At 43.2% G+C, this 22,938-nt stretch overlaps 1 protein-coding gene across 1 annotated transcript in view; it reads right to left on the minus strand.

Annotated features, from left to right (window-relative positions):
* pkhd1 (PKHD1, fibrocystin/polyductin) overlaps positions 1-22,938 on the minus strand; it is a 301,224-nt gene that overhangs the window by 109,187 nt on the left and 169,099 nt on the right. The window contains exons 50-52 of the mRNA XM_002933603.4: positions 11,190-11,255; positions 9,794-9,922; positions 3,977-4,114 (exon numbers count right to left, since the gene is read on the minus strand). Coding sequence (XP_002933649.4) covers positions 3,977-4,114; positions 9,794-9,922; positions 11,190-11,255 — 333 coding nt within the window. The remainder of the gene's footprint in view (positions 1-3,976; positions 4,115-9,793; positions 9,923-11,189; positions 11,256-22,938) is intronic.

Here is a 22,938-nt window from a genome sequence, read left to right on the forward strand (position 1 = left end):
GAAACATTTCCATGTAGCGAGAATAGAAAGTGTGTATTAATAGTATTTGTAAATAGAATTAATACATCGAGAAATAATGATATTAACAGCTGTAGATGGATAAATAGACAGATATATGATAAGATAGATAAGATAAACAGACAGATAGACAGACAGATAGACAGACAGACAGACAGACAGACAGACAGACAGACAGACAGATAGATAGATAGATAGATAGATAGATGATCTATAGACAGACAGATAGATATTGACAAAAATTGGTAGATGATAGATATATTATAGACATGTATATAGTCGTAGATAGATGATAGAGAGATATATAGATAAATAATTGATTAACTGATATGAACAATATGGCCCCCCCTACCTGTCAAGATGATGGTCCCCTACCTGTCCAGATGATGACCCCCTACCTGTCTGGATTATGGTCCCCCTACCTGTCCAGATGATGGTCCCCTCCCTGTCTGGATTATGGTCCCCCCTACCTGTCTGGAATATGGTCCCCCCTACCTGCCTGGAAGACTGCCCCCTACCTGTCAAGATGATGGTCCCCCTACCTGTCTGGATTATGGTCCCCCTACCTGTCTGGATTATGGTCCCCCTACCTGTCTGGATTATGGTCCCCCTACCTGTCTGGATTGTGGTCCCCCCTACTTGACAAGATGATGGTCCCCCTACCTGTCAAGATGATGGTCCCCCTACCTGTCTGGATTATAGTCCCCCCTACCTGTCTGGAATATGGTCCCCCCTACCTGCCTGGAAGACTGCCCCCTACCTGTCAAGATGATGGCCCCCCTACCTGTCTGGATTATGGTCCCCCTACCTGTCTGGATTATGGTCCCCCCTACCTGTCTGGATTGTGGTCCCCCCTACCTGTCTGGATTGTGGTCCCCCCTACTTGACAAGATGATGGTTCCCCTACCTGTCTGAATTATGGTCCCCCTACCTGTCTGGATTATGGCCCCCCTACCTGTCTGGATTATGGTCCCCCCTACCTGCCTGGAAGACTGCCCCCTACCTGCCTGGATTATGGTCCCCCTACCTGTCCAGATGATGGTCCCCCTACCTGTCTGGATAATGGTCCCCCCTACTTGTTTGGATGATGGCCCCCTACCGCCCGGATGATGGCCCCCTACCACCCGGATGATGGCCCCCTACCGCCCAGATGATGGCCCCCTACTGCCCGGATGATGGCCCCCTACTGCCCGGATGATGGCTAGCACTATATGGTACACCCTATGGCAGCTTTTCTTGTGTTTATATGAACATTCAAGGGACAATTACAATCCAGTAAAAATAAAATAACCCTCTTTCAGCAATCATCCCTGATCCATAAAGGTGCACTGGACCACATAATTGTGACACAACCACACAACATCCCAATATTCACATGTTCCTGGGAAATTGTACTGGATCCAAGTTCCATCTGGTGCAGGCGAATGCGTTCTTGGCTCAGGTTCCCCAGCCAGTGAGTGATTGCAATAGGTGCTGACACACGAGGTGGAACGCGCCTAAAGATGGATTTCATTAAGCATGCTCATTTCGTGCAATATGCCAGCACAAGTTATTTTTTGCTGAGAAAAGCACTTTAGGCAAAGTTCGCTGTTTTCCTGAGTTGACATTTACCGGTAGTAGACATATTTTTTGATGTGTATATTTTCCAGGCTAATTTTAATGATTAGGCCAGTAATTTCAGCATCTGCAGTCTCTCATGTCTGACCGTTGTGGACCCCACACCTAAAATCTTTCCGTTGAAGCTCACAATGCGGAAAGAAATACTGCAGAAACGAAATACACATTCAGGAACTCATTGAATGAGGTTGGATCTTTGAAATTTCAGAATTATTTTTCACAGTTAGAAATGGTTTTGTCTCGACTTTCAGAACAACACCATGAAGGGGCCATAGATCAAGTAGACTTGACATAGTGCCATGGGACTTATAGCCAATTATTATACATGTTACATTTAGACACAAGATCCAATAAGATTAAGTTGGTGACCCAATTGGTTAACTTCATCTACTGCTTATGAAGTTCTATTGCCAACATCCTTGGGGATGGTACAACAATTACCTGCCTGTAGTTTGGTGTAATGGGAGGGAGCATGTGGCTTTTCCTCTTTGTACTCCACCTATAACCAGGGATGGGTGTGTTGGGTGTCAGGCGGGGGCCCCTGTGGGGGACGCGGCAGATGGGGGCACCTTGCAGGGTGCGGGGCCCCAGGGGCGGTAGCCCCGGTGGGACCTGCACCCCCAGTCGGACCCTGCTGGAAGGTGAGAGCCCTGCCTACCTGCCTATCTGCATACCTGCCTACCTGCATACCTGCCTATCTGCCTACATGCATACCTGCATACCTGCCTACATGCCTACCTGCCTATCTGCATACCTGCCTACATGCCTACCTGCATACCTGCCTACCTGCATACCTGCCTACCTGCATACCTGCCTACCTGCCTACCATAGCTAATTCCCCCAACAATGACATGTACAGGCAGACAGCATGTCACACCACCTATCCAAATTTAGGGTATTTGGTGTTAGGCTATATGTCCCACACCTGGACATTTGTAGCCTGTGCTTGATATTATCCTGCATGGGTGCCAAAATGTCCGTGGTTGCAATGTAAGCCAACACTGGGCGTCTTTGCAATGCACATGTCTGCCATTACCCTCAAGGTTTAGATTTGATTAATTCCCACAGATCAAAAATGCAATCTGCCTGTCTTGAGCTCTCTCTTTTATCCTCACTGCTAAATCAAAGGCATTTTCCATAGGTGTGACACCTGCCCCACCCAACACAACTGTCTCCAAACACCGGGCATTTAAGCTGCTGACTCAGAACCCTCAGACAAAGTCAGCAACTTATTGACTTGTAGTCGGGTTTGCTCAATGGCCTTCCTAACTGTATTGGCCCGTTAATATGACAGTGACCCCACAGGTTTTCAGAGGCTCACATTATGATCCAATCAGTGGCCCTGAGGCCAAATAATAAGATTAGCCATTTTGTGGTCAAATAATGCAAAAAGCTGCTTGTTTGACACCAAGGTAAACAACTGGATAATTTTTATAGCCCTATGACAACCTATTGGAAGGGGACTATATTAATAGGCCAATATGGTCCTCTCCAGTTGACCTAAGAGCATATCTACAATCCCTGCCATAAAGCAATGCTGCATGGATGGAGACAGCCACAAGGTGGATCGGTCCATACAGTATCACACACTGCTTTCAGGGAACAGTTTCTATTTTTACAATTCAGTCTTTATATAAATTCTCCCGTGTATAACCCAAATGCCTACATGAGTCTCGGAGGCAGAAGAATTCAGTTATTTCTTACTTATGTATAACTGTATAAATGCAGCAACTGGGCCCAATTAGGGAAATTAGCAGTTAAAGTTATGGCCTTGTCCCTACAAGCATGACAGGACCATTGCCTGTGCCCAACGACACCGCTTGTGAGAAACCAAGATAATTGATGAGATGAAAGCAAGTGTGACAGGCTTCATGCTGACTGACAGAGCCATGTTCCTCTGATTGGTACGTTCAGTAATGGAGAGGTGAATAGAGAAAGAAAGCCACAAGGCCATTGCTTGGATTGACCAATAGACATGTCAATTTCTATTAAGATTGTTTATTAGAACATCTCATTATCTGTGCTGTGTTGGAATGTCTCTAGGGTGTGGCAGAGTTTGGGCAGATGGAGACAAATAATATCCCTTGAGGGGTCTTGAACTCATTGTAAAGGACAGATGGGGACCTAGTACCAAGTTGGCACCTAAGGCACACAGCTGACAAGGGAGACAATAATAAAGGGTTAGGAAGTTGCATTAATATATTATATACACATTATACTTACTGTCTTGTTATCACTTGGACCTTCCATCTGGGCTTCCCATGTTACCATAATGGGGCTTACAGATATGAATAGAGATCTTCCCACAATGCTATAAATGTGCCGTCTATACGATACTTACCTGCTCGTATTTCTCCTCCAGCGATAATGATACAAGTCACATTTAGGACATTGCTGGACGCAGAGGGAAATTCCAGCGTTCCGAGTACATAAAGGCCTCCGAGTGGAGGGAGCGGAATATCCACCGTAATGGTCCTGTCTGACAAAACATAATCAAATGATTCTGCAGTAGATTAGGGTTTCTGTGCTTTGGCCTGATGTGCCTAAATGGAAATCAATTAGGCGGCCGAACTATCTAAATCACCGAGTGCTGTTGCCCTTGGGCTACTGGGGCTGTAATATTTGGACCATTGGGTTTTGGACCACAGACTTGTTTTCAGGTTAAAGTGAGGTATGATCATGTGACTGGAACAATACAGGAAGTCCTACATGAACTGGGATATATCCAAGCAGAATAATGTCCAAGATTTTATCAGAATTTCATTTTCCAACCCTAATCTGATTTGCTGTATATATATATATAGTGATTAAAGTACCCCCTATTGTAACATAAAGGGGTATTATAAGTCCCCGAGGGGTTCCTTATAATATATAGTGAATAAAGTACCCCCTATTGTAACATATAGGGATATTATAAGCCCCCGAGGAGTTCCTTATAATATATAGTGAATAAAGTACCCCCTATTGTAACATATAGGGATAATTTAAGTCCCCGAGGAGTTCCTTATAATATATAGTGACTAAAGTACCCCCTATTGTAACATATAGGGATATTATAAGCCCACGAGGAGTTCCTTATAATATATAGTGAATAAAGTGCCCCCTATTGTAACATATAGGGATATTATAAGCCCCGAGGAGTTCCTTATAATATATAGTGAATAAAGTGCCCCCTATTGTAACATATAGGGATATTATAAGCCCCCGAGGAGATCCTTATAATATATAGTGAATAAAGTACCCCCTATTGTAACATATAGGGATATTATAAGTCCCCGAGGAGTTCCTTATAATATATAGTGAATAAAGTGCCCCCTCTTGTAACTTATAGGGATATTATAAGCCCCCGAGGAGTTCCTTATAATATATAGTGAATAAAGTACCCCCTATTGTAACATATAGGGATATTATACGTCCCTGAGGAGTTCCTTATAATATATAGTGAATAAAGTACCCCCTATTGTAACATATAGGGATGTTATAAGCCCACGAGGAGTTCCTTATAATATATAGTGAATAAATTGCCCCCTATTGTAACATATAGGGATATTATAAGCCCCCGAGGAGTTCCTTATAATATATAGTGAATAAATTGCCCCCTATTGTAACATATAGGGATATTATAAGCCCCGAGGAGTTCCTTATAATATATAGTGAATAAAGTGCCCCCTATTGTAACATATAGGGATATTATAAGTCCCCGAGGAGTTCCTTATAATATATAGTGAATAAAGTACCCCCTATTGTAACATATAGGGATATTATAAGTCCCCGAGGAGTTCCTTATAATATATAGTGAATAAAGTACCCCCTATTGTAACATATAGGGATATTATACGTCCCTGAGGAGTTCCTTATAATATATAGTGAATAAAGTGCCCCCTATTGTAACATATAGGGATATTATAAGCCCCCGAGGAGTTCCTTATAATATATAGTTAATAAAGTACCCCCTATTGTAACATATAGGGATATTATACGTCCCTGAGGAGTTCCTTATAATATATAGTGAATAAAGTGCCCCCTATTGTAACATATAGGGATAATTTAAGTCCCCGAGGAGTTCCTTATAATATATAGTGAATATAGTACCCCCTATTGTAACATATAGGGATATTATAAGCCCCGAGGAGTTCCTTATAATATATAGTGAATAAAGTGCCCCCTATTGTAACATATAGGGATATTATAAGCCCCCGAGGAGTTCCTTATAATATATAGTGAATAAAGTGCCCCCTATTGTAACATATAGGGATATTATAAGCCCCCAAAGAGTTCCTTATAATATATAGTGAATAAAGTACCCCCTATTGTAACATATAGGGATATTATAAGTCCCCAAGGAATTCCTTATAATATATAGTGAATAAAGTGCCCCCTATTGTAACATATAGGGATATTATAAGTCCCCAAGGAGTTCCTTATAATATATAGTGAATAAAGTGCCTCCTATTGTAACATATAGGGATATTATAAGTGGCCAAAAGCTGAGTGCTTTTATACAGGTCATGGAACTCCGAGGTGACTTCTAATATCCTCATATTTTACAGAAATCACATCACTAAGCTCCGATTATAACTGATGACATCACTAAGCACCGTTTCTAAGGATATAATTTACAGTTTGGTCCCATAGGGAAATGACCAAACTGTATGTGATAAATGTATAAAATCAAGTATTTCATTGACTTAGGGAAAAAAAAAAAAAAATATATATATATATATATTTATTAAGAGAAATGTAAAATACATAATGTATAATAAGTCCCTTTATGTGGATTATTGTTGTTAACATTATGTTTATTGGGACACTCTCTAGGAAGGTATAATATATAAAAGTTTAGAATCTTATTGTATACACCAGGGCTCCCCAACCTTCCTTACTCGCGAGCCACAATCAAATGTAAAAAGACTTGGGGAGCAACACAAGCACCATAAAAGTTCATGGAGGAGCCAAATAAGGGCTGTGATTGGCTATTAGGCAGCCTCTATGCACCCTATCAGCTTACAGGGGCTTTATTTGGTAGGAAATCTTGTTTTTATTCAACCAAAACTTGCCCCCAAGTCAGGAATTTAAAAATAACTCCCTGGTTTGGGGGCACTGAGAGCAACACCCAAGGGGTTGGGGAGCAACATGTTCCCCCCGAGCCACTGGTTGGGGATCCCTGGGTTACCCCTTTACACTTCTATACATTTTACATTGAAAACATAACAATGCACTGATCGCAAACGTTATAGAAAAAGGAAGTCATTAATTTACATTGAGGAAAGTATAGCTGGAAAATGACTTAAATCTTAGAAGCAAATATCGAAATTATAGGACGTGCCCTAAAAGAAAAACCCATAAAACACTATTTTAATATGATCATTTGCAGGTACATGATGAATGCTAAGCGAAACAACTTGGAGAAGTGGCTAATGACTCCAGCAGTGACATCCCGCGCCTTTGATCAAGCCAATTTCTATAGAAAACATCATAGCATGCCATTGAATGGAAATCAGGTCTAACAGAAGAACTATTATGTAAGATACAGTACTTTGGCATTCATCTCTTCAAACAGAGAAAGTTCAAAGAAATAGAGAAAATGAATAACAGAGTGGATTCCACTACTAAAAAAAAAGCCCCGGGGCTACATGATATCATATCTGTACCCTTCAAAACAACGTTCCCTTGCTCGGAATTAGAACATATTCTCATTTCAGCCAATATGTCTCGTGTCAGAAATGTGTCATATTGGAAATCTGGAAATACATCTCTCCAATTTGGGGGGGTTTATAAGTCGTAATATTTTTCATTATCTGAGTTTGGATGACAGCCGAGCGGTTTGGGCGGGCGAGGACGGGGAAGGGATTCGCAGTTGCACCGGGTACATACGATGGGGATAACACAAAAAAGTTTCTACGGAATCAAAGTCGATTTATTTCTAATTAGACAATATAAAAAAGTATCATCGAAGCCAGAAATACACCAACGTGGTGCCAGGGGGGGAAAAATGTAAAAGAAAAACACCAAAAAAACTGATTCAATGGACAATTTCTGTTTATTAAGATTTCAATTTCAGCTCAGTATTGGACTTGATAAAAATAAGGCTGGAATTCATTATAGGGGTAAGGGAATGGAAATGAATCTGATTTGGGAATTGGCTGAACCCCCAACCTTTTGTGCAGGCTGAGCCCAACCCTTATGGGTTTATTCATCAGTGTTCGAGTTAATAAGGAAAACTCGAGATTTTTCGAGTTTATGAACTTGAATTTGAGAATATGGCTTGACTTTCCCTGTGACAACTCCCATTGACTTCTATAGAAATTCACAAGCTTTTACATTGTTAGTTTTTACATTTGAGTTTTTTGCCGAACCAGTAAGGTTTGGATTCAGTTTGGGATTTGGCTTCTGCGGTGGATTTGGTATTTGCCCAAATCCTAAAATTGTGAATTGGTGCTTTCCAGCTACAGAACGTTTATCTAATACAGGTATAGGACCCATTATCCAGAATGCTCGGGACCAAGGGTATTCTGGATAAGGGGTCTTTCTGTAATTTGGATCTCCTACCTTAAGTCTACTAAAAAAATCAATAAAACATTAATTAAACCCAAAAGGATTGTTTTGCATCCAATAAGGATTAATTATATCTTAGTTGGGATCAAGTACAGGCACTGTTTTATTATTACAGAGTAAAGGGAATCATTTAACCATTAAATAAACCCAATAGGGCTGTTCTGCCCCAATAAGGGGTAATTATATCTTAGTTGGGATCAAGTACAGGTACTGTTTTATTATTACAGAGAAAAGGGAATCATTTAACCATGAAATAAACCCAATAGGGCTGTTCTGCCCCCAATAAGGGGTAATTATATCTTAGTTGGGATCAAGTACAGGTACTGTTTTATTATTACAGAGAAAAGGGAATCATTTAACCATTAAATAAACCCAATAGGGCTGTTCTGCCCCCAATAAGGGGTAATTATATCTTAGTTGGGATCAAGTACAGGTACTGTTTTATTATTACAGAGAAAAGGGAATCATTTAACCATTAAATAAAATCAATAGGGCTGTTCTGCCCCAATAAGGGGTAATTATATCTTAGTTGGGATCAAGTACAGTTGCTGTTTTATTATTACAGAGAAAAGGGAATCATTTAACCATTAAATAAACCCAATAGGGCTGTTCTGCCCCAATAAGGGGTAATTATATCTTAGTTGGGATCAAGTACAGGTACTGTTTTATTATTACAGAGAAAAGGGAATCATTTAACCATTAAATAAACCCAATAGGGCTGTTCTGCCCCAATAAGGGGTAATTATATCTTAGTTGGGATCAAGTACAGGTACTGTTTTATTATTACAGAGAAAAGGGAATCATTTAACCATTAAATAAACCCAATAGGGCTGTTCTGCCCCAATAAGGGGTAATTATATCTTAGTTGGGATCAAGTACAGGTACTGTTTTATTATTACAGAGAAAAAGGAAATTAGTTTTAAAATTCTGAATTATTTGATTAAAATGGAGTCTATGGGAGACGGGCTTTCCGTAAATTGGAGCTTTCTGGATCACGGGTTTCTGGATATAGGAACATGTACCTAATGTCTTTCCGGGTCTGTTTTTTGGTTATGTGACATGATGGCGGGGCAGGCGTGGTTCTATAGTGTATATAGATGGGAGAAGCCCGGCCGTGTAAGGTTCAGGTTAGGATCAGGTGGGGGTCGAGTTTTTTTTACATCACTGGTGTGTGGGGCTCCTTAACAAATTTTATTTCAAAAGGTGAAGTTCCCCTTTACAAGTTTCTTGACGCATACAACCAGTTTTTCTAGTTTAACTATACAGCGCACTTGTATTTCTAACCATGGGATGATGAAGGGTAAAACCGAATTAGTTCAGAAGATTTTCTTTTCCCCAACAATCAAAGTGACAGATCATGAGGTTAGAGAAGTCATTTGCCAACTAATTCCTACAATAAACCATTAATATCTAACACATTTATGACTCATTTCCATCTACAATGAGTCCTTCATCTGTTGGCGATAAGCTGGATACGAATGGGAAAGGAGACGTTTTAACGCAGAGAGGAGACCAATGCCCACAGCTAGACACTGTAGTCATAATATAACATCTCCAGTTGGAGACCTCCATGGAAGAGATGACACGAGAGTTCTAGACTTACTTGGTAGGACGATGACATCATCTCCCGCCTGGGGTATTGTGGAGCCAAATCCGCCCCAACCTTCCTCCACTCCCTCCCAAGACTTCGGAAGGGACCACTTGGAAACAGAATGAGGTTGAGCACTTGGCACTAGAAAACAGAAATTCATAATGGGCTAATGTAAGACGTTATTGGGTCAATTTAATCCATCTGAATTCTACAAACCAAAAGTCTTTATTTTCCCTTGTGTTCATACAAAGTAACTCATACCTGCCCAACACAACCTTAAATACGTACAGTATAGTGTGCTGAACGCACGCTATACTGTACGTATTTAAGGCTGCAATGGCTTCCTTTGAGAAGGGTCAAACTAGATGTTATATTAAGAAATATATGCACCAAACATTTGCCTAAATTTCCATGCTACTGTCGTATAATTCAGGCCGGGCAAACAATGTCATAAATGGAGTACAGGTATAGGACCCGTTATCCAGAATGCTCGGGACCAAGGGGTCTTTCCGTAATTTGGATCTCATAGCTTAAGTCTACTGAAAAACCAATAAAACATTATTTAAACCCAATAGGGCTGTTCTGCCCCCAATAAGGGGTAATTTTATCTTAGTTGGGATCAAGTACAGGTACTGTTTTATTATTACAGAGAAAAGGGAATCATTTAACCATGAAATAAACCCAATAGGGCTGTTCTGCCCCCAATAAGGGGTAATTATATCTTAGTTGGGATCAAGTACAGGTACTGTTTTATTATTACAGGGAAATGGGAATCATTTAACCATGAAATAAACCCAATAGGGCTGTTCTGCCCCAATAAGGGGTAATTATATCTTAGTTGGGATCAAGTACAGGTACTGTTTTATTATTACAGAGAAAAGGGAATCATTTAACCATTAAATAAACCCAATAGGGCTGTTCTGCCCCCAATAAGGGGTAATTATATCTTAGTTGGGATCAAGTACAGGTACTGTTTTATTATTACAGAGAAAAGGGAATCATTTAACCATTAAATAAACCCAATAGGGCTGTTCTGCCCCCAATAAGGGGTAATTATATCTTAGTTGGGATCAAGTACAGGTACTGTTTTATTATTACAGAGAAAAGGGAAATCAGTTCAAATTCTGAATTATTTGATTAAAATGGAGTCTATGGGAGACAGGCTTTCTGTAATTCAGAGCTTTCTGGATAACGGGTTTCCGGATAAGGGATCCCATACCTGTATTAAAAAAAGTCGTTAACATATTTTCATATTTAGATTTTTTTTTTTTTGTGCGATGTAAAATTTCAATTTGATTTGAAACAACTATAAAAATGTCTCTGTTATGGGAAATGGGGGTACGTGGGGGTTCCAGATTTGTCTAACCGCGCAACATTCCTCCCATGGAGACTGATTACATTTACCCACCTGGTGTGGGAAGCGCCAACCTCTCTCCTGTTTGGAAAGTCACTCCTACTTGGCCTTCGCCCGAAACTAAATGTAGAAACAAATACTGATTAAATCTGGAAGCCGTTTGGAGAGAAAGAGCCAAGGAAAATCATTATCTGTTCATCTCGGTGTCTATTAATAATACTGCTTGGGTAATGTGCTTCTCAGTGTTCCGGCCAGCTGCAGACAATTCCTCCAACCTGTTTTCCTAATATATTTAAAAAAAAAATAGCTGATCTACCTAGAAATAGGGATCAACATCAAAGGGCCAAATCAACAAGGAAATAATTTGCACTGAAATGTCAAATGTTATTATTTCAGGAGTTCCAGAGGCAAATAATGGATGGGATAAGTGACCTGCGGTTCTCCAGCTGGAGCTGAACTGCAACTCACAAATACTTATGTCAGGTCATGGCTACCGTGCGTTGCTAATAGGGATGCAGAGAATCCAGGATTCGGTTTGGTATTCGGCCAGGATTCGGGCTTTTCTGGCAGGGGTCGAATTTGGCCGAATTGAATCCAAATCCTGATTAGCAAATATTATCATATGCTATTTAGGATTTGAAAGAGTTAAATGTTAGGGAAAATGATGATTTTTTTACCCCTTTGGATTCGGTTCGGTATTTGGCTGAATCCCCTGGGATGGATTCGGGGGTTCGGCCGAACCCAAAATACTGGGTTCAGTGCATCCCTAATTGCTAATGATGAGCGAATCTGTCTTGTTTCGCTTCGCCGGAAAATGTGTGAAACTGCTACAAAATCCGCGAAACGTATTAAAGTCAATCGGCAACTTTTTATGGATGATAAATTATTACTCGCACAACATGTTTTACTCGCAACCGAGTTGAGAAACACCAGTGCCCCGCAAGTTACCAGGGGCGGCAAAAAAGCAAAAAAGAGTCAAATTCCCGATTTTGAAATCAGAATTTGGGCTCCTTTAGTGCAGAGAACGCTATTGTGCTCCCTGCAGTACTGATGCGTTCCCCCCCTGATGCCATAAAGCAAAGCACAGGGGAAGCGAGGGGGGCACCATACACTTAGCCCTTCTCAGGTGGGCAGGACCCCCGAGGCGCCGTTGCTCGCTAGTGATGAGTGAATCCTGTCCTGTATCACTTCGCCGGAAAATTTGCAAAACGCCAGCAAAATTCACAAAACGGTGAAAAATTGGCAAACTGTGTTTGTCGCGTGATTTTTTTGTTGCCCGTGTCCATTTTTACGCGGCCGCGCCTGTTTTGACACAACGCTACTTTTTTTGACATGCGAAAATTTTTTGTCGTGAATTTTCTCGGAAGTTTCACAAAACAATTTGCCAGTGGCGTAATGCGGAAATTCGCTGCATATCTAGACCTGCTGAAAAAATTCGCTCATCGCTGTTGCTCACTCGCAACTTTTTTTCTTACTCCAAATACATTAAAGTCAATGGGCGTTTTTTTGTTTTGTTTTTTTATGTTGACTTTTTTGACTTGGTGAATTTTTTTCTTCGTGCCAATTTTTTGCCGCAGTTTTTTGCAGATGGCAAATCCGGGCCTGCCAAAAAAAATCGCTCCTCACTACAGGTATGCATTGCCTCTTTTGTCTGTCTTTCATCTAATATACTCATTGAATACTCATTGAATTATCAGAGCAGGACTAAAGCCTGTAAGAAATAATTGCGTGGCCGTAAAACAGCAGCGGCCTACTTGTCTTTCCTTGTGTTTCTTAAGGGAAAGTCGTCTGCATGTAACCAGCTTCAGACCAAAGGAGAAAGGATTCCTCCAACTGTTAATTCTCGCTGTGATCCAAAAGGGTCTATCCGCGTGGTTTTAAAGGGGCTCATCTGGTTGCTACGAACCAATTTACCCTAGCAACAGGCAGTGGTTTGAATGAGAGACTGGAATATGAACAGTAGAGAGCTTAAATAGAAAGAATAGTAATAAAAATGTGCAATAACAGTAACAATGTAGCTTCACAGAGCAAATGTTTTTTTATGCCGGGGTCAGTGACCCCCATTTGGAAGCTGGAAAGAGTCAGAAGAAGGCAAATAATTCAAAAACAATTAGAAATAAAAAATGAAGACCAATTGTATATCTGCTAGGAATAGGACATTCTATAACAGATAGATAGATACTGTAGATAGATTATAGATGATAGAGATAGATAGATAGATAGATAGATAGATAGATAGATAGATAGATGATAGATAGATAGATAGATAGATAGATATTGGGATAGATAGATAGATAGATAGATATTGGGACAGATAGATAGATACATAGATAGATAGATAGATAGATAGATAGATAGATAGATGATAGATAGATAGATAGATAGATATTGGGACAGATAGATAGATAGATAGATAGATAATAGATAGATAGATAGATAGATAGATAGATAGATAGATATTGGGATAGATAGATGATAGATAGATAGATATTGGGATAGATAGATGATAGATAGATAGATATTGGGACAGATAGATGATAGATAGATAGATAGATAATAGATAGATAGATGATAGATAGATAGATAGATAGATAGATAGATAGATAGATAGATAGATGATAGAGAGATGATAGATAGACAGATAGATAGATAGATATTGGGATAGTTAGATAGATAGATAGATAAATCTTTATAAAGGTAGCCCAGGATTGCCCTATAATAGGTTAAAACAGATGCTAAATAGATGTGTGTGTTTGTGTTGCTAGAAATACCTTTATGTAAAGCCCAATATAATTATAAACGCTGCCATTCTGAGCCGGACAGAATAAATGTACTGTACCGTTCAGTCATTTCATAGAGAATTCATTGCCCTATTCTGGCCGGTTCCGACGTCTCCGTATCCATCACTGCCTCCCACCATAACTTGGTGAATTTTCCTGAAAACGCTCTGCATTATTTAACGCCCATCTATTTCCCATCAATCTTTCCTGCGCGCTGCTTAATTTTTCCTCTGTTCCCTTGGCGATCGGGAACATTTATAAAGACCCGGGGTTCATTAATTGTAGGAGTTCAATAAATGAGCAGAAATAATCAAGACTTCAGCGGTTGGGATAATTACCCTCAGCTGTCAGAGGGAACGCCGGCCGTAGCGGCGCCGCAACCAGCGCAACTCTGGGATATGTCATTGGGTTCCCAAGATAGGATACGTGGGGCAGATTTTTTTAATTATTTGCCTTCATCTTCTATACCTTTCCATGGGGTCGGACTGGGGGTGCAGGGCCCACTGGTACTGCCGCCCCAGGGGCCCTGTACCCCCCAAGGTGCCTTCTTTGGCAGCAATAGGGTCGGACTGGGGGTGCAGGGCCCACTGGCACTGCCGCCCCAGGGGCCCCGCACCCCCAAGGTGGCTCCTCTGGCAGCAATAGGGTCGGACTGGGGGTGCAGGGCCCACTGGCACTGCCGCCCCAGGGGCCCCGCACCCCCCAAGGTGGCTCCTCTGGCAGCAATAGGGTCGGACTGGGGGGTGCAGGGCTCACTGGCACTGCCGCCCCAGGGGCTCCGCACCCCCCAAGGTGGCTCCTCTGGCAGCAATAGGGTCGGACTGGGGGGTGCAGGGCCCACTGGCACTGCCGCCCCAGGGGGCCCCACACCCCCCAAGGTGCCTCCTCCGGCAGTAATAGGGTTGGGTCTGGGCCACTGGGGCCCACCGGGTATTTTCCTGGTGTCCCGGCACCCCAGTCCGACCCTGCCTTTCCAGCTTTCAAACTGGGGTCACTGCCCCCCCCGTAGCTAAAATACTATTGTTCTTTGAGCTTACAATTTTATCATAATTGATACTTTTAACTGCTTATCTTTCTATTCAGGCCCTCTCCTATTCATAAGCCAGTCTCTCATTCAAACTTCTGGCTGGTTGCTAAGGTAAATAATACCCTAGCAACCAGAACACTGCTGAAAACTGGAGAGCTGTTAAAAAAATTAGCTAAAAAACTAATAACCCACAAATAATAAAATATGAAGACCAATTGCAAATTGTCAAAATATCAATGTCTACAGCATTCGTAAAGTTACATTAAAGGTGAACAACCCCTTAATAAGCCAAAACACTCATTATGGGACTCACACAGACACTGATAATTATTAATAAATGATAATCATACAGATCAGTTGGAAATGTCTCCCTTGTATGAAGAAATCAAGTTTAGGTTGGGTCTTGACACGTAAAGGGGTTGTTTACCTTTAAATTAACTTTTATAATGATGTAGAGAGTGCTTTTCTGAGACAGTTTGCAATTGGTCTTCATTTTTTCTCATTTGTGGTTTTTGAATTATTTAGCTTTTTGTTCAGCAGATTTCAGCAGCTGGTTGCTAGGGTCCAATTTAACCTAGCAACCAGGCAGTAGAGTGGTTTAAAAGAGAGACAAGTATAGGAATAACTAGGTAAGTAAGATAAGGAATAAAAAGTAACAATAAGAATAAAACTGGAGTCTCACAGAGCAATAGTTTTTGGCTGACGGGGTCAGCGACCCCCATTTGGAAGCTTGAAAGAGTCAGAAGAGGAAAGCAAATAATTCAGAAACTATAAAAAATGAAGACCAGTTGAAAAGTTGTGAAGAATAGGCCATTCTTTAACATTTAAAGCTGCGCCGGCCCTAGTGGTCACATATTATATACCTATATATATATATATACCTTCCATAAGCTCAGGAGGCATGCCTTCCCCTTTATTTTATTTCTTAAACATAGAAGGATCAATATTGTTATTGGAGGCGGATCCTCTTTTTATAGGAGTGCCCTTTTACATCCTTTCCTTTGAGCCGCCATTTAGTGATGGGCTGTGTGCTCCCTCAGAGATCAGCTGACAGGAAGTGATGCAGCTCTAACTGTAACAGGAAGTAGTGTGGGAGTAAAAGGCAGAACTCTGCCCATTCATTGGCTGATGGGGCCTAGCATGTATGTGTGCCTTGGCTTGTTTGTGTGCACTGTGACTCCTATGATCCCAGGGGGCGGCCCTTAGTACATAAAATGGCAGTTTCCTATTTAGGATTACCCAATGGCACATACTACTAAACAAGTATATTTATATGAAAATGGTTTATTTAGATGAAGCAGGGTTTTACATATGAGCTGTTTATGCAATATATTTATATAGAGACCGACATTGTTTGGGAAAGAAAGAGAACGTGTACGGCAGGTAAGTATCTATGGGCCCCAGAGAATGCCCCTTTGGGTTTGAGTAGAGCAGCCCGTAGGCCGCGTCTGGTTATAACTATCGTTGCGCTTTGCACCCTGGAGCCTGAGCAGAATTAGTTGTTAAATGCAATGTACAGTGACAATCAGGCTTATTTATCATCGCTGTTAATGTTGCCATAAAATCCCATTATTCTGTAGCTCTGATTGATGCTGTGTGTGCGGCTACTGCCCCCCGGTCAGGAAAAACCCACTGGATCGTAGGAGGTGATGCGGGGAGGGGAACGGGGGAATAATATTCATGTATAACATCTCTAAGGGCTAGTTCACCTTTAACTTAACTTTTAATCATGGCCAATGCTAAGCAGCTTTTCAATTGGTCTTCATTATTTATATATATATATATATTTTTTTTTTTTTATTTTTTTTTTTTATAGCTTTTGAATTATTGGCCTTCTGCTTCTGACTCTTTCAAGATCTAAAATGGGGGTCACCGACCCCGGCAGCCAAAAAGCTATTGCTCTGTGAGGCTACAGTTTTATTGTTATTGTGACTTTTTATTACTTGTCTTTTTATTCAGCTCCTCCCCTATTCATATATCAGTCACTCTATGAAACAACTAGCTGGTTACTAAGGTAAACTGGACCATGGAGACCTGCGGAACAAAAAGTAGGATAATTAAAAAACTACCAATAATAAAAAAAAAAGACCAATCTCAGAATAGCACTCGCTACATCATACTAAAAGGCAGCGATTTGCAAATTGTGGGGCCTTCTCACCCAACAGGGGCCCCAAACAGGGTCAGACTGGGGGGTACAGGGCCCCACGCTGGCCGCGTCCCCCGCACCCATTAGGGGCCCGCTGCACCCCCTAACCACCCGAGGGGCCCCCGCTGAGCCTCCCTGACCCCCCGCTGTACCCCCTAACCACCCGTGGGGCCTCCGCTGAGCCTCCCTAACTCCTCCGCAGGGGCCCCTGCCCAACGTCCTCCCCTGAGCACGTCAGTTTAATGTGTCAGGGGAGGAAAACAGTCGGCCAGGGAGTGCCGGAAGGGTCGGGACCCAGCAGGTTTTTTCCCGAGTCCGACCCTGACCCAGCAGGTTTTTCCCCAGTCCGACCCTGACCCAGCAGGTTTTTTCCAAGTCCGACCCTGACCCAACAGGTTTTTCCCGAGCCCGACCCTGACCCAACAGGTTTTTCCCGAGTCCGACCCTGACCCAACAGGTTTTTCCTGAGTCCGACCCTGACCCAACAGGTTTTTCCCGAGTCCGACCCTGACCCAGCAGGTTTTTCCCGAGTCCGACCCTGACCCAACAGGTTTTTCCCGAGTCCGACCCTGACCCAGCAGGTTTTTTCCAAGTCCGACCCTGACCCAACAGGTTTTTCCCGAGTCCGACCCTGACCCAGCAGGTTTTTTCCAAGTCCGACCCTGACCCAACAGGTTTTTTCCGAGTCCGTCCCTGACCCAGCAGGTTTTTCCCGAGTCCGACCCTGACCCAGCAGGTTTTTCCCGAGTCCGACCCTGACCCAGCAGGTTTTTTCCAAGTCCGACCCTGACCCAACAGGTTTTTTCCGAGTCCGACCCTGACCCAACAGGTTTTTTCCAAGTCTGACCCTGACCCAGCAGGTTTTTCCCGAGTCCGACCCTGACCCAGCAGGTTTTTTCCGAGTCCGACCCTGACCCAGCAGGTTTTTTCCGAGTCCGACCCTGACCCAGCAGGTTTTTTCCGAGTCCGACCCTGGCCCCAAAGAAGTGGAAAGGGGATCCCAATTTTAAAGTCAGATTGTATAATACTGTATATGAGGGAGAATGTCCCCTTAGCAAAAAGCCAGATTTGTCTTATAGAACAGGACGGCCCATTTGTAGGCCCACAGGACTGATGTGGCCCCCCAGTCTGCTCAGGGGCTTGGAACATACGGCATGAGAAAGCCCGGTCCCAGGGCATGTACAGCTCATGTCACGCGTGTATTTACTCAGCTTCCCCTACATACTCCAGTGTTTATTTGATCTTTCTGGGATAGAGGCTCTGGTTTATTTTTCATTCATATATTTGTGGAAAAGATTATTTCTGGTTTATGTTCTGCACGTGTTTTACTCTCAATGGGAGGAGCACGGTAACTGTAACCGCAGGAAGGCGCAAGGGCCAAATATGGGGATCTAATTATACCTACGGCTCCGCAAACAGGGACTGTGCTCCTCAGTCATACGGTCCTACAGCTCCGTGTCTCACTGATGTGAGGTGGGGAACTGCCTCTACTTCTCTTCTAATATCTCCTCATTGGAGCACAGAACTATCTATCCTGTCTGTCTCACACTCCTGAAGCAAGTTACAGCTATCCGCTTACTTACTAACACTATTATTCAGGGGATCCCTTTCCCTGACTTTTATTAAGGTGACCAGCCCACCTTAGGGTCCTGGCTTCTACTTACTGAGGCCTTCTGCACCCAGCTCCTATTGAACTACAGCAGGGTGACAGTTACCCCAATGTTTCTATATACTGTATCTGTAACCTTGTTATGGGCTAAGGGGGCCCAGCCTGAAGGCCAGTTAGGGGGGGATTTGGGGTGAGTGCTTATTTGTACCCTGGGTACCCCTGGAACTATAGCAGGGTGACTGTTACCCCAATGTTTCTATATATCTGTAACCTTGTTATGGGCTAAGGGGGCCCAGCCTGAAGGCCAGTTAGGGGGGGATTTGGGGTGAGTGCTTATTTGTGCCCTGGGTACCCCTGGAACTATAGCAGGGTGACTGTTACCCCAATGTTTCTATATATCTGTAACCTTGTTATGGGCTAAGGGGGCCCAGCCTGAAGGCCAGTTAGGGGGGGATTTGGGGTGAGTGCTTATTTGTGCCCTGGGTACCCCTGGAACTATAGCAGGGTGACTGTTACCCCAATGTTTCTATATATCTGTAACCTTGTTATGGGCTAAGGGGGCCCAGCCTGAAGGCCAGTTAGGAGGGGATTTGGGGTGAGTGCTTATTTGTGCCCTGGGTACCCCTGGAACTATAGCAGGGTGACTGTTACCCCAATGTTTCTATATACAGTATCTGTAACCTTGTTATGAGCTAAGGGGGCCCAGCCTGAAGGCCAGTTAGGGGGGGATTTGGGGTGAGTGCTTATCTGTGCCCTGGGTACCCCTGGAACTATAGCAGGGTGACTGTTACCCCAATGTTTCTATATATCTGTAACCTTGTTATGGGCTAAGGGGGCCCAGCCTGAAGGCCAGTTAGGGGGGATTTGGGGTGAGTGCTTATCTGTGCCCTGGGTACCCCTGGAACTATAGCAGGGTGACTGTTACCCCAATGTTTCTATATATCTGTAACCTTGTTATGGGCTAAGGGGGCCCAGCCTGAAGGCCAGTTAGGGGGGGATTTGGGGTGAGTGCTTATCTGTGCCCTGGGTACCCCTGGAACTATAGCAGGGTGACTGTTACCCCAATGTTTCTATATATCTGTAACCTTGTTATGGGCTAAGGGGGCCCAGCCTGAAGGCCAGTTAGGGGGGGATTTGGGGTGAGTGCTTATTTGTGCCCTGGGTACCCCTGGAACTATAGCAGGGTGACTGTGACCCCAATGTTTCTATATATCTGTAACCTTGTTATGGGCTAAGGGGGCCCAGCCTGAAGGCCAGTTAGGGGGAGATTTGGGGTGAGTGCTAATTTGTGCCCTGGGTACCCCTGGAACTATAGCAGGGTGACTGTTACCCCAATGTTTCTATATATCTGTAACCTTGTTATGGGCTAAGGGGGCCCAGCCTGAAGGCCAGTTAGGGGGGGATTTGGGGTGAGTGCTTATTTGTGCCCTGGGTACCCCTGGAACTATAGCAGGGTGACTGTGACCCCAATGTTTCTATATATCTGTAACCTTGTTATGGGCTAAGGGGGCCCAGCCTGAAGGCCAGTTAGGGGGAGATTTGGGGTGAGTGCTTATTTGTGCCCTGGGTACCCCTGGAACTATAGCGGGGTGACTGTTACCCCAATGTTTCTATATATCTGTAACCTTGTTATGGGCTAAGGGGGCCCAGCCTGAAGGCCAGTTAGGGGGGGATTTGGGGTGAGTGCTTATTTGTGCCCTGGGTACCCCTGGAACTATAGCAGGGTGACTGTTACCCCAATGTTTCTATATATCTGTAACCTTGTTATGGGCTAAGGGGGCCCAGCCTGAAGGCCAGTTAGGGGGGATTTGGGGTGAGTGCTTATTTGTGCCCTGGGTACCCCTGGAACTATAGCAGGGTGACTGTTACCCCAATGTTTCTATATATCTGTAACCTTGTTATGGGCTAAGGGGGCCCAGCCTGAAGGCCAGTTAGGGGGGGATTTGGGGTGAGTGCTTATTTGTGCCCTGGGTACCCCTGGAACTATAGCAGGGTGGCTGTTACCCCAATGAATAATAATTAAGGAATTTATTACCCCAAATCTATCAAATTTTAACAATCACATCTACATTTTTAGGAAACTGGGTCCAGTATCTACTTATCATTGCTTATATCCTTCTATGGCAGTGTTTTTCAACCTTTTTTGGGCAAAGGCACACTTGTTTCATGAAAAAAAATCACGAGGCACACCACCATTAGAAAATGTTAAAAAATTTAACTCTGTGCCCAGCAGCAGTGCCCCCCTAGTACATTGGTGCCAAGAGCAGTGCCCCCCTAGTACATTGGTGCCAAGAGCAGTGCCCCCCTAGTACATTGGTGCCCAGCAGCAGTGCCCCCCAGTACATTGGTGCCAAGAGCCAGCCCCCCTAGTACATTGTTACCCAGCAGCAGTGCCCCCCAGTACATTGGTGCCAAGAGCCAGTCCCCCTAGTACATTGGTGCCCAGCAGCAGTGCCCCCATAAGTCAGTGTGCCCCGTGGCCCCCCCTAATACATTGGTGCCCAGCAGCATTTTACTTCTGCTCTTCGGCGGCTTCTCCGGTGGCTTCAGCAGCATCTTCGTATCCCTCAGGCGCGCCGCCTCTGCACTTCTGCCTACACGCGACCGCACACAGGCCCTTTTATAAGGTTGCGCCCCGTGCGTACTGACGTCACCCATACACACGGGGCGCAACCAATGACAGGGCCCGGATTTTATTAAAGGGCCCGAGCTACTAAGAAAAACTGTAGCATCGCCGGGCCCCCTTTGAAAGTAAAAATTGCGGCCCTGCCTACGGCACACCAGTCAACAACGCTGTTCTATGGTATTAGACATCCCAGAGCAACTGTCCATTTACCTGGGCAAAGACAATGAATCCTGAATACTTGACCAATGATTGATATTAATTTCGATCAATACATCGTTTTTTAACATTACTTTGTGAGCTAAGGGGCCCAACTGGGCTGTTGAAAAGTCCAAAGACTTCCACTTTAAGTGGTTATTTCTAGTGACAGCTCTCTAATATCATTTATAATGACCTTTATGCTCCCAGAACCCCCCCAAAGACACTTAACTCTGTAGTGGAAATATTGGGAGACTATTAGGAGAAATCCAACTTGGGACATGGGCAGATGAAAGAGATTAATAATGATAATGTGATTATGTCCCATGACATCAGATTTGTCTTTGTCTCCCACAGTTGATGACCTAATGATATGATTTGTGCTATCAAGCTATGCCTTTGAAGGATTAGGCACTCAGATCCAGCGTGTAATTATATTGGGCGTGTAATAACGTCATGCATCATGCAATCGGCACACATGATGAGCATATAGAATCGCAAGCCCTCTGCTTCTATTCACTCTAGGAATATCCGACTGATACTCGGGGGTTTCTCCATAGTGGTCTCCTATCCATATCTTATTGTGAGGCTTACAAGGAAATCCATTTGAGTCTCCATCTTGTTTAAACATCTGGACGGCCAAAACCTCCCATCAGAACTTATTTGCACAGGGGTCCACACTTTTCATGTCCATGTAGTAGGACCATGTAATGTCATATGGCCAACCCCATGAGCTGAAAGACAACAACCCAACGTTGGCCCATGTGTGACCATCTACAATGAGACATGGGAAGCCTACATCCTATTGGCTTATTAAATACAAACTTTGTCCCCAGTAGCATCTATGACTAGCCTAATTAAATAAACAATCTTTGGAATACAAAGGGAGGCGGCTTATCCCAAGTATCTTCCTATCACTCCACTGAATCTGCCAGTTGGATTTACTTGGTTTCTTGGGAATAAAGAGGGAAATTGGTTCACTTGGTCTCGTTTTGTTATTGCCTAAGGCGACATGTGCCTGAAGCTACAATTGCTTCAGGCTTTTAAGACGGGCGTATATTGTGCAACTGCCACACTCTAGCGCCCTCTTGTGGTACAGCATAAAGATATTTTTCCCTTGCCAAAATCTTATGTAGGATATGGAGTTCTGAAACTTACTGCAATCCATCCAATGAGCGGAACATTGAGCGATACATGACATCTCGCTGAGATCATAGTATATTATATAGAGATAAGCAACAAGCTCTGTCCTAAAATGAATACCATAGAAATTTGGAAATTAGACAATTGTTTTTAAAGTTATAATTTAGATTGTAAGCTTTTGTGAGCAGGACCCTATTTTATCTTTACTCTATAACTCTTTGAATTATTGTAAAGTGCTGAGTAACTATATAATGATAATGATAGTGGTTGGCTTGTC

Source organism: Xenopus tropicalis, chromosome 5 (genome assembly GCF_000004195.4).
Source record: "Xenopus tropicalis strain Nigerian chromosome 5, UCB_Xtro_10.0, whole genome shotgun sequence".
Taxonomy (NCBI): domain Eukaryota; kingdom Metazoa; phylum Chordata; class Amphibia; order Anura; family Pipidae; genus Xenopus; species Xenopus tropicalis.